This window comes from Rhinopithecus roxellana, chromosome 5, assembly GCF_007565055.1.
Source record: "Rhinopithecus roxellana isolate Shanxi Qingling chromosome 5, ASM756505v1, whole genome shotgun sequence".
Lineage (NCBI taxonomy): Eukaryota > Metazoa > Chordata > Mammalia > Primates > Cercopithecidae > Rhinopithecus > Rhinopithecus roxellana.
In genome coordinates this window covers 174,323,538-174,338,696 of record NC_044553.1, presented here as the reverse complement: position 1 = coordinate 174,338,696, position 15,159 = coordinate 174,323,538, and the positions used below count along the sequence as shown (strand labels likewise).

At 51.8% G+C, this 15,159-nt stretch overlaps 1 protein-coding gene across 4 annotated transcripts in view; it reads right to left on the bottom strand.

Moving 5' to 3' along the window:
- RBPMS2 (RNA binding protein, mRNA processing factor 2) overlaps window positions 1–15,159 on the bottom strand; it is a 94,023-nt gene that overhangs the window by 64,226 nt on the left and 14,638 nt on the right. For 3 of the 4 annotated variants that reach the window (XR_004057204.1, XM_030929870.1, XM_030929872.1), the window contains exons 2-3: window positions 2,262–2,339; window positions 415–453 (exon numbers count right to left, since the gene is read on the bottom strand). Coding sequence is in view for 3 of the 4 variants with exons in the window: in XM_030929870.1 (XP_030785730.1) it covers window positions 415–453; window positions 2,262–2,339 (117 nt within the window). In the remaining variant the exon portion in view is untranslated. The remainder of the gene's footprint in view (window positions 1–414; window positions 454–2,261; window positions 2,340–15,159) is intronic. The other variant, XM_030929871.1, reaches the window with a different exon arrangement.

Below are 15,159 nucleotides of genomic sequence, written 5' to 3'. Positions count from 1 at the left end.
CCCAAGAATCAGTCTAGACCCCAAACAACCCCCGACGGCAAGCAGGCCCTGGCCTCCTTGTATCAAAAGCAAGAGCTCAATCACGCCATTGCACTCCAGCCTGGGCAACAAGAGCAAAACTCCATCTCAAAACAAAAAAAAAAACCAGAGCTCAGCTAACTGCTCTACTATCCTCAGCCAGCCAGGCTCCCAGATTCCCAAGAAACAGACAGGGAGGACCAGGAGCTGGCTGGGCTCAGACAGCCAGTAAAGGGACAGTGGGACCTACAGAGGCTGCTCTGTGAGAAACGGGACAACAGGGAGCAAGTCTCTACCGCCAGATGCCTCTAGATTAGGGAAAGGTTAACAGGCCCCTGTTCGAAGCTCAGCAATCAGTCTGGGCTGGGAGGAAGAAAACCCTAGGAGAGAAATTACCTGTCTCGCGGTGAGCTTGATCAGGGACCCTTCATACCCCTGCGGAGAGAGGCGGCTGTTACCGCGGAAGGTCAGAAGCATGTGTTGTGCTAACCCAGCGCTGCCACCTCATCAGCCCCCGCTTTCCCCAGGGCTCCCCTGAATCATTCTCACAGCCTTCTCCCTGTCAACATCAACCCACCCTGACCTCCACCACTGCCAAGCGCTCACCGCCTTGCGTTCTGAATCACACGGTCTGGCACGTGGGGTGGGCATAAGGCGGCAGCACTCATCACTTCAGGCAGAAATTTCCATTTGCTCCACTAACTAGTAACCCGAGAGCACAGACCTTACCTTTTAAGTTTTCTCATCTGCAAACTGAAAAGGCTACATTGAATCTCAAAGATTCTTTTTTTTTTTTTTTTTTTTTTTGAGACGGAGTCTTGCTCTGTCGCCCAGGCTGGAGTGCAGTGGCCAGATCTCAGCTCACTGCAAGCTCCGCCTCCCGGGTTCATGCCATTCTCCTGCCTCAGCCTCCCGAGTAGCTGGGACCACAGGCGCCTGCCACCTCGCCTGGCTAATTTTTTGTATTTTTAGTAGAGATGGGGTTTCACCGTGTTAGCCAGGATGGTCTTGATCTCCTGACCTCGTGATCCACCCATCTCGGCCTCCCAAAGTGCTGGGATTACAGGCTTGAGCCACCGCGCCCGGCCAAAGATTCTTTATATAACCACATATATTTAAAGATTCTTTTTTTTTTTTTTTTTGAGACGGAGTCTCGCTCTGTCACCCAGGCTGGAGTGCAGTGGCCAGATCTCAGCTCACTGCAAGCTCCGCCTCCCGGGTTCACGCCATTCTCCTGCCTCAGCCTCCGTAGTAGCTGGGACTACAGGCGCCGCCACCTCGCCCGGCTAGTTTTTTGTATTTTTTTTAGTAGAGACGGTGTTTCACCGTGTTAGCCAGGGTGGTCTCGATCTTCTGACCTCATGATCCGCCCGTCTCGGCCTCCCAAAGTGCTGGGATTACAGGCTTGAGCCACCGCGCCCGGCCTATTTAAAGATTCTTACTGTTAGCTGAGCACCATGGCTCACGCCTGTAATCCCAGCACTTTGGGAGGTCAAGGCGGGCAGCTCACAAGGTCAAGAGATCCAGACCATCATGGCCAACATGGTGAAACCTCATCTCTACTAAACATACAAAAACTAGCTAGGCATGGTGGAGGGTGCCTGTAGTCCCAGGTACTCAGGAGGCAGAGGCAGGAGAATCGCTTGAACCCGGGAGGCGGAGGTTGCAGTGAGCCAAGATCACGTCACTGCACTCCAGCTTGGGCGACAGAGCGAGACTCTGTCTCAAAACAAAACAAACCAAAAAAAAGCGCCAAGCACCGTGGCTCACGCCTGTAATCCCAGCACTTTGGTAGGCTGAGGCGGGTGGATCACGAGGTCAGGAGTTCAAGACCAGCCTGACCAACATGGTGAAACCCCATCTCTACTAAAAACACAAATATTAGCCAGGCATAATGGTGCGTGCCTGTAATCCCAGCTACTCAGGAGGCTGAGGCAGGAGAATTGCTTGAACCCAGGAGGCGGAGGTTGCAGTGAGCCAAGATCACGCCACTGCACCCTAGCCTGGGCAACACAGCAAGACTCTGTCTCAAGGGGAAAAAAAAAGATTCTTACTGTCTCCATTTAACTGGCGAGGAAACAGGCTCAGAAGGCAGCATGTGAATTCGCACAACCAGGACAGAGGGCTGGACCTGCCCCCACAGCTTCTGCCACACCTTCCCGCATCACCCTGCTGCCCGGCCCGACCCGGCTGCTTCTCCAGGGTCCCAGCCTCCACCCGGGGGTGGCCAGGTCCTGACTCACCTTGAACGGCCGGAAGAGCAAGTAGAGTTCTCTGGGTTTAATGTCCACAGGGAGGCCGCTGACAAACAGTGTCCGGACCTGGGGACAGAGACCAGTGATCAGGGCCAGGCTGCCCAAGACGGACAGGGATGACAACAGCTCTTCCTTCAGGCAGGCCACTGGAATCCTTCTAGAGTTTAGAGGAATTCAGCCTTTCCTGGGCCTCTTTGGACACCCAAGGTAAATTAACACTATTTCACAGCACTGAATTTCCCAAAGCCCTTTTCTTTCTCTGGGTACATCCCAGAGGCATCATGCAGAGTCTGCCCAATGCCTCTGCACACAGACTGAGTCTGCTGGTGAACAGAGGCAAAAAGAAAGCCCTGTTCGACAAGGGTACAAATCCAGCCCAGCATGCCCTTTTTTCTTTTTTGAGACGGAATCTTACTCTGTCACCCAGGCTAAACTGCAGTGGCACGATCTCAGCCACTGCAACCTCCACCTCCTGGGTTCAAGAGATTCTCCTGCCTCAGTCTCCTGAGTAGCTGGGATTACAGGGGTAACCACCACACCATGCTAATCAGTATGCCTTTTCAAACCAAAGCCTCCTCTAAGAATCTGAAGACCCAGCACTTTGGGAGGCCGAGACGGGTGGATCACGGGGTCAGGAGATCAATACCATCCTGGCTAACACGGTGAAACCCCATCTCTACTAAAAATACAAAAAATTAGCCAGGTACGGTGGCGGGCGCCTGTAGTCCCAGCTACACGGGAGGCTGAGGCAGGAGAATGGCGTGAACCTGGGAGGCGGAGCTTGCAGTGAGCTGAGATCCGGCCACTGCACTCCAGCCTGGGCGACAGAGTCAGACTCCGTCTCCAAAAAAAAAAAAAAAAGTCCGGGCGCGGTGGCTCAAGCCTGTAATCCCAGCACTTTGTGAGGCCGAGGCGGGCGGATCACAAGGTCAGGAGATCAAGACCACAGTGAAACCCTATCTCTACTAAAAATACAAAAAAAAATAAGCCGGGCGCGGTGGTGGGCGCCTGTAGTCCCAGCTACTCAGGAGGCTGAGCCAGGAGAATGGTGTGAACCCGGGAGGCGGAACTTGCAGTGAGCCGAGATCGCGCCACTGCACTCCAGCCTGGGCGACACAGCAAGACTCCGTCTCAAAAAAAAAAAAAAAGAATCTGAAGAAAGCTGCAGTGCCTGACCCCCAAAAAATGCACATGTAAAAATCTATATTTTTTTTAATCCATTGCACCACTGGCCCCTCAGACAAAAAAGTATCTATTTTCTAGATGATACCCATGGCCTTCTGGTAGAGAGGCTCCAGTCTAGTCAAGGGGAGGAGCGAAGATGTAAAGGAAACAGAGTCCCATGCCCACTATGCCCTGTAGTGATTTCGGCAGAGGTCCTGGCACTTTCTCATCCATCTCCTGCTCCTACACAAGATGTGGGGCCTTCAATGTCAAGAAACACTTTATACTCCTGTCTCTCTCCCTGCTCTTAGCATGGTGATGGTACTAAATGTTGACCGAACAGGGTAATGGGTAAAGAGTCAAAACCATTACGTTGAGTTTTGAAGAACATGCCAAGATCTTGCCAGCTTCAGGTGGAGCATTTGATGCTGTGAGGTTTTTTTTTTTTTTTTTTTTTTTGAGATGGCGTTTCACTCTGTCACCCGGACTGGAGTGCAGTGGCGCCATCACGGCTCACTGCAACCTCTGCCTCCTGGGTTCAAGCAATTCTCCTGCCTCAGCCTCCCATGTACCTGGGACTACACGCATGAACCACCATGCCCAGCTAATTCTTTGTATTTTTAGTAGAGACAGGGTTTCACCACGTTGGCCATGCTGGTCTCGAACTCCTGACCTCAAGTGATCCACCCACCTCGACCTCCCAAAGTGCTGAGATGACAGGAGTGAGCCACCACGCCCAGCAGATGCTGTGAGTTTTGAGCACTGCCCCCAACATAGTTACAAGCCAGGTCTAAATACCAGGTGTCCATCCTGTAGCTGTAGCCACTGCTGCTATTTAAATGCTGCTTGCACTGGATGCTAAACTAGCAAGCCCTGATCAACCAAAAATTGTGATGGGGGAGGGGAGATTTTCCATAGCTTAGATCCATTAAAAACATTTTTTGAAACTGTGGCTTCCTGAATAATGAAAAATGTGAACAAGCAGAGCATCCCTACATGCTTGACTTCTGCTCTGGGCCACATCTCCTCCTGCGAAGCCAAGCACAGGTCTTCTGAATTGACCACTGCAGATTTTAGAAGTTCACGTCTCACCCCATCATGCAGCCATTCTTGAAAGCATTTAGTTGCCCTACAGTGGGTCACATCTCCTTCTTGAGAGGTACCAAAGAACTTGCTCCACGCTCTAGTGATGGCTCGCTGACTCCAGACAGCAGCCTTTCTGAGACAATGGCTTTTATCAGTGACTTGTATCAGAGAGCTGGAGCAGTGTTAGGCAAAACTGCACCCAATGCACCCAGAGAACTCAATAGAGCCAAGAATGTCAAAGGAAACCAGCCAGGATAGCTACTGGTTACTGGTGTCACCACTCCCACCCACACAAGAATGACTCTCAGCCATGGTGAAGAGAAACTTCTTCCCTCATGTGAGCTTTTGCCAAGCCCATCCAGCAGAATCTCGGGCCACTTGGGATGCATCTTCTCCCTTGGGACACGTCTTTCCCTCAGCAGAGGCGCCACTATACCAGCCTCTGTGCCCAGGCTTGGGGTGACGGCACCTCACACCTCACAGCCCTGGCAGCTCATGTTCCACGGAGACACCACTATTATCCTGTCTTGTTGTTAGCAGTATTTGGAGGTCCAGACAGCTGAGGCTCCAGGATGGGCCAAACCGAGCTCCTGATCTGAGCCCAGTAGGCCTCTCTGCCATTTGACGTAAGAGCCTTGAGTTGTGTGTGTGAATCCTGAAGCGGAAGTGACATGGCTTATTCTTTAAAGGCAGCAGACCTGGAACTCAAAACCCAGGCCTCGGCCAGGTGCAGTGGCTGATGCCTGTAATCCTAGCACTTTGGGAGGCTGGGGCGGGCGGATCACTTGAGGTGAAGAGTTTGAGACCAGCCTGGCTGACATGGTAAAATCCCATCTCTACTAAAAATACAAAAAATTAGCCAGGTATGGTGGCCCATCCCTGCAGTCCCAGCTACTTGGGAGGCTGAGGCAAGAGAATCACTAGAACCCAGGAGGCAGAGTTTGCAGTGAGCCAAGATCACGCCACTGCACTCCAGCCTGGGAAACAGTGAGATTCCATCTCAAAAAAAATAAAAATAAAAATAAAAGGCCGGGCACGGTGGCTTACACCTGTAATCCCAGCACTTTGGGAGGCCGAGGAGGGCGGATCACCTGAGATCGAGAGTTCGAGACCAGCCTGATCAACATGGAGAAACCCCATCCCTATTAAAACTACAAAATTAGCCGGATGTGGTGGCACATGCCTATAATCCCAGCTACAAGGGAGGCTGAGGTAGGAGAATTCCTTGAACCCAGAAGGCGAGGTTACAGTGAGCCGAGATCGCACGGCTGCTCTCCAGCCTGGGCAACAAGAGCAAAATTCCGTCTCAAAAAAAAAAAAAAAAAAAAAAAAAAAACCAAAACCCAAGTCTTCCTACTACATGCCCAGCCTAGCAGAGGTGATGGGTGCGGGGAAAGGACGACAGGACCTGAGCACCAAGCCCTCTGGGTGGCTCAGGGTCGGCCCGCAACACCTCACCCCCAGAGGATGGGCCAAGAGTGCAGTCGCCAGTGCCCTGACGGAGGGACCTAGATCAGTACCACTCCCTTCTCTCCTTCCCTTCCTCCCCAGGAAAGCAGGACATGATTTGAGTCAAAGACCCAGACCAGAGCAGACCCACAGAAACCTGTGCTTCAGCTCTCCCCAGGGGTCACACATTTTACCCGGGCTAATTTTAAACCCTCCCTCAAATGCCTCCTTTCTGGCCAGACCTCCCCAGAGGCCTCTTAAATAGCAAGTTCTCAGCACAGAGTTTCCTGCTTGAGGTGGGGTGGGGTGAGTGCAGGGGCTGTTTCCTCATCCCGGCTCAAGACTCGTTTCCAGGATTCCCTCTGGGCCCGATAACCCTTTTCCTCGGGGTTCCATCTTTCGGGTTCTATGGAGTCCAAAAGGCTACCCCACAGCTCCCATCCTGTCCCTGGTCACCTCTCAGGTGATCAAGGCAGTCACGGATGAGCTGGTGGGCCCCTGTCTGCCTGAGCACAGATGCTCTGTGGGGAGCAGTCTGGGAGGCTAAGTCACAGCAAGTGTGACGCCCAAACACCTGCCTTGGTTCCTACTCAATTCCAGCCACCCCAGCAGATGACATCTCAAAGCCCACCCCCTTACTGAGACCCAGAAAGACTCAGTAATTTGTCAATGGCACACAGCTGAGTTCACGGAGGAGCAGGGCTCCTGAGACCAGGCACCCTGACTCTGCTGTTTGTGAGGACACGGGGAGCGGCACAGGGCAGCCTCAATCAGCCTCATGGGTGGGTAAGTGCTGCCATCCATCCACTCTGTATGACACTTGTTTAGGATGACGGCCACACCAGAGTGAGGAGGGCAGAAAAAGGGGAAACTGGCAAACCAGGAGCAGGGGAAGCGTGGGCTCTGCAGGCTGACCAGCCACACGTGGGGAGGACAAGACGTTCCAAAGCCGCCCAACAACTGCTTCCATCAAGCCTACCCAGCCCATCCACTCCAGGACTCCTGACAAGCGTCCACAAAGCTGCCTGCACTGGCCCCTTGGCTCACCCCTTCCTCACTCCTTAACTAAAGGTATCCAGCCTTCAGGTCTTTCTGGTGTCTTCAGCTCCCCTTTCCTTCCTCTGAAGTCCCACAGTGGCCGTTAGGACCCCTTGCCTTACAGTTCCCAGCAGTCTGAGGTACCACTCACCTTGACTACAGAAAGCTAGGGCAGGAACCAAGCCTCAAAACATTTCCATCTCCCAATGTCCCTAGAGTCAGGTCTAAGCACTGGAGATCTCCCCCATCTCTACACACCTCAGTTCCTGCAGAGAAGAAACTCACAGCCAGAGACCCGATGTGATCCAGCATAGCAGAACGATACCATAAATGGCAGAGAGGGCCCGGCATGGTGGCTCACGCCTGTAATCCCAGCTCTCTGGGAGGCCGAGGAGGGCAGATCACTTGTGGTCAGGAGCTTGAGACCAGCCTGGCCAACATGATGAAACCCCATCTCTACTAAAAATATGGTTAGCTGGGTGTGGTGGCACACACCTGTAATCCCAGCTACTTGGGAGGCTGAGGCACGAGAATCCCTTGAACCCGGGAGGTGGAGGTTGCAGTAAGCCAAGATCATGCCATTGTACTCCAGCCTGGGCAGCAGAGCGAGACCCTGTCTCAAAAAAAAAAAAAAAAAAAAAAAAAGGCAAAGACAGACCTCAGTTACACTGGAGTTTGCTTCCTAGCTTCATGCTTGCCTGAGGAAGCCACTTCATCTTTCCGAATCTCAGTTTTTTATTTTTATTTCTTTTTTTTTTTTTTTGAGATGGAGTCTCACTCTGTTGCCCAGGCTGGAGTGCAGTGGCACAAACTCTGCTCACTGCAACCTCCGCCCTCTGGGTTCAAGTGATTCTCCTGCCTCAGCCTCCCAAGTAACTGGGATTACAGGCGCCTGTCACCATGCCCAGCTATTTCTGTTTTTTTTTTAGTAGAGACAGGGTTTCACCATGTTGGCCAGGCTGGTCTCCTCACCTCAAGGAGTTCCTTAAGGTCAGGCTGGTCTCACCTCACCTCCTCATCTCAAGAAGTTCCCTGAGGTCAGGAACTCCTGACCTTGACCTCCCAAAGTACTGGGATTATAGGTGTGAGGCACCATGTCTGGCCTCATTTTTTTTTTTTGGAAATAGAGTCTCAGTCTGTCCCCCAGCTTAGAGTGCAGTGGTGCTACCATAGCTCATTGCAGCATCAAACTCCTAGGCTTAAGAGATCTTCCTGCCTCCACCTCCAGAGTATCTGGGACTATAGGTGTGCACCATAATGCCTGGCTAGCTTTTCCATTTTTGTAGAGAGGAGGTCTCACTATGTTGCCTGGGCTGGTTTTTAACTCCTGGGCTCAGGGAATCCTTCTGCCCCAGCCTCACCAAAAGTGTTGGGATTACAGGTATGAGCCACCATGCCTGGCCTCAGTTTCTTTATCTTTACAACACAAACACCATCTACCTCCAAGACTGAGAGCTCACCTTACTCTCTCCATTACTTGTGAGAGCAATAAAATGCTGGCTTCATTTAGGGCTCCTGCATTTACCCGCACAAGGACCTCCCTCATCAAGTGCCATGAGCCACTTATTAAGGTTGTCTACTGAAGCTGGATTGGGTCCAGGTCAGACTGAAGCTGGGAATGTGGGTGAGATGTCCTAAGGTGGTCACTAGAGTCTAGTTTTTCTCTTCCCCAGGGGAGGTAATGTCCGAAATAGAAGACACATCACGGAGATCAGCTAGTTCAACCCCTTCATTTTATAGATGCGGAAACTGAAGCCAAGAACAAGGTGACAAGGCAAGCTGATGACACAGCCAGGATCCTTCAGCAATGGCAGGAACAGAGACATGCAGTTACTTCTCCAAGGTCCAGCCAACTAGTCTTGTGTCTCAGGCCAGTACTGGGGACCACCATAGTACCTATGTCAGGGTAACAGGGCCTGACATTCAGGAAACAGGCTGGATGTTCCAACCTGGGCAATATAGTAAGGCCCTATCCCCCCGCAAAAAATCAGCCAGGCATGCTGGAAGGCATCTGAAGTCTGAGCAACTCGGGAGGCTGAGGTGGGAGCATTGCTTGAGCCCAGGAATTCGCGGCTGCAGTGAGTCATGATCGCAACACTTGCATTCCAGCCTAGGCAACAGAGCAAGACCCTACCTCTAAAAAATAAAAATAAAAATAAAATAAAGGGTAGATGCAGCCAAGGATTCAGGTACCAACAGCTAGTTGATGACAAGAAGGAAAGCTCAACCAAAGAACTCATGTCCTGCCTATTGGGTTTAACTCAGAATAAACTCATGGGTTTATTACAAGAATTCAGCACATACGCAAAATGTTGTAAAGCATTTGAAGAGTGCATGGGGTGGTTCTCACAATCTCAGGCTGCTGGAAGGGACCAAACACATTCATGTGGGCCCGTCTCCTTCCATACTCTCATCCCTTCTGCAGAAGCATCTAGCAACCCAAAATGTGAAGAGCAACCATGGCCCTTCCAAAAAATCACCCTTATGGGAAGTAAGAGCAGAAATGCTGGGAGCACAGTCAGGTCCTCAGCACAGCTGGAAGGTACGCCTGTAGTCAGATGCAGCAGGTATGGGGGAGACCTGGGGAACAGATGGAGGATGATCCTGAGAATTCAGTCAAAGATACTTGTTGAGGAACAACCCTTCTGGTGGAACCTGCTGCAAGCAACAATATAGGCAAGGAACGTGGCCAGGGTTGAGTAACCATACAGAATACCACAGACATGGCTGTGCGGTTCTCATGACCCACAGGAGCAGACCCAGCCCTGCTGGAGGTCCCAGTCAGTGCCAGGCCTACCTAGGGGAACTGACCAACTTTTGGCACAACTGTGTATCTACCCAGCAAAGCTTTGGGGGCACCCAGAGTTGCTCTTTTCTGAAGCAAGTCTTGCTGCTTGTCTTCCCTCTAGAGTCACAGGGAGTGGGTGGGTGGGAGAGGGGTCCATGGACCCCATGGGCTATCACTCACGGGCACTTCCTGGAGTCCTCTAGGTCTTTGTTGCCAATTGTTTGTTTTTTTTTGTTTTGTTTTTGTTTTTTTTTTGAGACGGAGTCTCGCTCTATCGCCCAGGCTGGAGTGCAGTGGCCGGATCTCAGCTCACTGCAAGCTCCGCCTCTCGGGTTTACGCCATTCTCCTGCCTCAGCCTCCCGAGTAGCTGGGACTACAGGCGCCCGCCACCTCGCCCAGCTAGTTTTTTGTATTTTTTAGTAGAGACGGGGTTTCACGGTGTTAGCCAGGATGGTCTCGATCTCCTGACCTCATGATCCACCCGTCTCGGCCTCCCAAAGTGCTGGGATTACAGGCTTGAGCCACCACGCCCGGCCGTTTTTTGTATTTTTAAGTAGAGACAGGGTTTCACCGTATTAGCCAGGATGGTCTCGATCTCCTGACCTCGTGATCCGCCCGTCTCGGCCTCCCAAAGTGCTGGGATTACAGGCTTGAGCCACCGCGCCCAGCCCTTTGTTGCCAATTGTTTATAAGCCTGACTCCTTTGGGAAGAAGGGCCTGTGTGTTCTTGAGCTCTTTCTCTCCAGCCAGTACTAGACCTAGGGTGCCTGGGACTACCTATATTTATTTTTAAATAAAAATCAAACGTTTATTTTTATTTTTAATTTTTTTTTTTTTTTTTTTTTGAGATAGGGCATCACTGTGTGGCCTGGGCTGGTCTCGAACTCCTGGGCTCAAGTGATCCTCCCGCCCCAGCCTCCCAAAGCGCTGAAATTATAGGTGTGAGCCACCTCACCCATCCTGAGCCACCTCTTGACCTCTCCCCACCTCCCTGGGAGGCCCCTCAGTCTCACTCCCAGCTCCAGCATCGTAACTCAGTCCTGGGTCCTGGGGAAGGGGAGAGCAGCACCTGGGTGGCACAAGAAGTAGAGCTCCCCATCCTCAGCCTTGTTTCTGGAGGCCTCTGGAATGGGGAATCCCCTCCCAGTAGAAATAGGTCTAGAAGGAGCTTCTGGACCATGCTGTCTAATCCCACCACGATGGAGGAGCCTGCCCAGGCTGCGCAGGTCACCCAGCCCTCTCCTTCAGGAAGGTGTGAGCTGCAAACTGACATCCAAATGTTCTTCCTCCACAGCCCTCTCCAGCCGAGAGGTTAAGGGGTCATTTTTTAGAGAAGAGAAGTAGGAAGACGGGGCTCCAACAAACCCATTCCCATCTACGTGTCAGTGATGTTTTTCCTTCAGACAAACTGACATTTATTTCAGTATCTTCAGAAAAAAACAAATTAAACAACCCTTCAGGAGCAAAGTATCAGAAGCACCCAAGACACCAGCACAAATCCAGGCTTGTGTGGAAAGGGACTCAGCCTGTTTCTTTTTTCTTTTTTTAATTATTATTATTATTATTATTTTTTTTTTTTTTTTTTTTTTTTTGAGACGGAGTCTCGCTCTGTCACCCAGGCTGGAGTGCAGTGGCCAGATCTCAGCTCACTGCAAGCTCCGCTTCCCGGGCTCACGCCATTCTCCTGCCTCAGCCTCCCGAGTAGCTGGGACTACAGGCGCCTGCCACCTCGCCCGGTTAGTTTTTTGTAGTTTTTAGTAGAGACAGGGTTTCACCGTGTTAGCCAGGATGGTCTTGATCTCCTGACCTCGTGATCCGCCCGTCTCGGCCTCCCAAAGTGCTGGGATTACAGGCTTGAGCCACCGCACCCGGCCTTTAATTATTTTTTAATTATTTTGAGATGGAGTCTTGCTGTCACCCAGGCTGGAGTGCAGTGGCACCATCTCAGCTCACTGCAACCTCTACTTCCCGTGTTCAAGCGATTCTCCTGCCTCAGCCTCCCAAGTAGCTATGACTACAGGATTGTGCCACCACGCCTGGCCAATTTTTGCATTTTTAGTAGAGATGGGTTTTCGCCATGTTGGCCAGGATGGTCTTGAACTCCTGACCTCAAGTGATCCATCCACCCACCTTGGCCTCCCAAAGTGCTGGGATTACAGGCGTGAGCCACCGCGCCTGGCCTACTTGGCCTGTTTCTATCAGCTCAGGTAGTCGTCTCTCTTGGCCCTGGACACTGCCATAGGCAGACCTGGCATTCAAGCTGCTGCCACAAAAGGCCAGTGACCCAGACAGTAGATGCTTAGGGTCCGTCCTCCCAGGGCACACACAGGGCCCAGCTCACACGGGGGTCCTGCAGGAATAGGGAACAGGTTGGTGGGGGAGAAGGAGGGGCCAAAGCAGCTGAGTAAAGCCTCCATGAAGAGCAGGACTGGGACGCCGGGTTGGCCAGGAGCCACGACCATGGGGACCCCACATTTGGTCAGAAGTGGCTGCGGCCTGGCCGCTCACCAGAAGCACGTCTCCCTCTGCAAGGGGAAGGACAAGCCCGATGCTGAGGGATCCAGCTTCTCAGATACTGTGACCATGAGGACAAGCTCCATAAGTGCTGGCTTTTATAAGCAATGGAAAAGGAAAAGGTAAACACTGCTTTCAAAAACAGTGGTAGGCTCAGGGATATTAAAGTCTCTTATGCTTTAAGTCTAGGGGACAAATCCTAGCCTTAGAATAGCCACGAAAGGACCATAAACTCCAGGAACCACCACCTAAAATACAGATCCTTCTCCGGATCACCTGAGGTCAGGAGTTCTAGACGAGCATGGCTAACATGGTGAAACCCCATTTCCACTAAAAATACAAAAATCAGCCGGGCATGGTAACGCATGCCTGTAATCCCAGCTACTCGGGAAGTTGAGGCAGGAGAATCACTTGAACCCAGGAGACGGAGGTTGCAGTGAGCCGAGACCACACCACTGCCCTCCAGCTTGGGCAAAAAGAGTGAAACTCCATCTCAAAAACAAAAGAAAGAAAACAGACCCTTCTCCACCAAGGACACTGAGGCAAGAAACCATTGGAGGCCGGGCGCGGTGGCTCAAGCCTGTAATCCCAGCACTTTGGGAGGCCGAGACGGGCGGATCACGAGGTCAGGGGATCGAGACCATCCTGGCTAACACGGTGAAACCCCGTCTCTACTAAAAAAAAATACAAAAAAAAAAAAAAAACTAGCCGGGCGTGGTGGTGGGCGCCTGTAGTCCCAGCTGCTCGGGAGGCTGAGGCAGGAGAATGGCATGAACCCGGGAGGCGGAGCTTGCAGTGAGCTGAGGTCCGGCCACTGCACTCCAGCCTGGGCGACAGAGCGAGACTCCGTCTCAAAAAAAAAAAAAGAAACCATTGGAACCACTCCCCACTCTTCCCCACCCACAGACAACCCACCAACCCACCAGGAACTGTCACCCCTCGAGGCCAACTCTGGCCTTCTGTAATTTCCTGCCTCACAGTATTGGGACTTGGATAGAAGACACCCCAGGAAAATCTCACTGCAGGCAATAGAAATATCCTACAAAAAAAAAAAAAAATGACTTTTGCAGCAACCCTTTAGCATCTCTAAAAGTTAGAATTCAATCTGGAAAGGAAGAATTGTTTCAACTGCCCACTCACAATGTTCAAGTAACGAATGTGCGTGCTTCAGAAGTCCCCTACCCACTGCTTTGAGTGAGCTCTCCTGGTGTCATCTGGATGGAAAACACTACTTTGGGAAGGGGGTCAGAAGAGGAGGGAAATCCAAAAAGGGAAAAATGAGCCTCTTATAAGCCCCTCCCACATCCTTCCCCAACTCCCAGCCCTCAGCAGCAACCCAAATACAGAACATCTGAGCTGGAAGAAACTTTATTTTTAGACAAGGAAACCAGGGCCTAGGGGTCGAGCGAGTTGCTTGCAGTTACCGAGCATGTCAGAAACAGCCTGTGTCCCCAAGTAACCAGCTCACGAGTCAATGCTCTTTTGCAGACCTTGATCTCACACCAACCCACTCAGACCCAGTGGGGCCAGCCCAAGCTACCCAGGAACAAGTGACCTTCAGCTTTTTTTTGAAACAGGGTCTTGCTCTGTTGTTCAGGCTGGAGTGCAATGGCACAAACATGGCTCACTGCAGCCTTGATCTCCTGGACTCAAGCGATCCTCTTGCCTCAATCTCCTGAGTAACTGGGACCACAGGTACATACCACAAAGCCCAGCTAATTTTTTTTTTTTTGAGACAGAGTCTCACTCTGTCGCCCAGGCTGCAGTGCAATGGCATGATCTTGGCTCACTGCAACCTCCGCCTCCGCCTCCTGGGTTCAAGTGATTCTCCTGCCTCAGCCTCCCAAATAGCTCGGATTACAGGCACCCACCACCATGCCCAACTAATTTTTGTAGTTTTAGTAGAGATGGGGTTCCACCATGTTGGCCAAGCTGGTCTCAAACTGCTGACCTCAAGTGATCCATCTGCCTCAGCCTCCAAAAGTGCTGGGATTATAAGCATGAGCCTCTGTGCCCAGCCCCCGGCTAATTTTTTAAGTTCATGTAGAGTTGGGGTCTCACCATGTTGCCCAAGCTGATCTCGAATTCCTGGGCTCAAGCGATCCTCCTGCAATCCCAAAGTGATTCACGCCTATAGTCCCAAAGTGCTGGGATTACAGGCGTGAGTCACTGCACCTGGCCTGGTCTTCGGCTCATGAGCACAGAGGACACACACAGTATCTTGCAAAAGGTTGCGGTAGGTATGATGGTGGCGGTGGCAGGGGGGTGGGGGGTGGTCCCACTGGATGATGCCATGGTGAGTCCTTCATGGTTACAGGCCAACGACAAAACTGAATGACAGACTGCCAACTCCCACAGCTGAGTGTGAGTGGCCTCGTGTCCCACTAGCTGCGGGGAGGTTGGGGGTGGGTGGATGGAGCAGGCCCAGCCATCCCTACCAGCCCAGACCACAGAGCACATGAGCTGCAGCCTACATTTCTAAGTTTACGGCTTTCCTGTTATAAAGACACTGAACAGGTTTTTAGAATTTGCTGCCATCATCATCACACCCAGATGCGATCTGGCTCCCCCAAGGGAAAGAGACCCCATTGAGAACCAGGACACTGCACTCAGGGTCCAGCTCAGAAGATACCCGCTGATGAGAGTTCAAACAAAAGACAAAGAACCTCAAAACAGCATCAGGAAACCCAGGTTGAAGACCCAGCCCTGTCACCGGCCATGGCAGGTGGCTCTGTGGCCTTCTCTAGTCAGCCTCAGCTATAGGAGAGTAGACTTGCCTCAGGTCCTGTCACACAGACACTCCATGACACCAGGCATTTTAAAGGGCAGTAGAAGAATGTGACTGA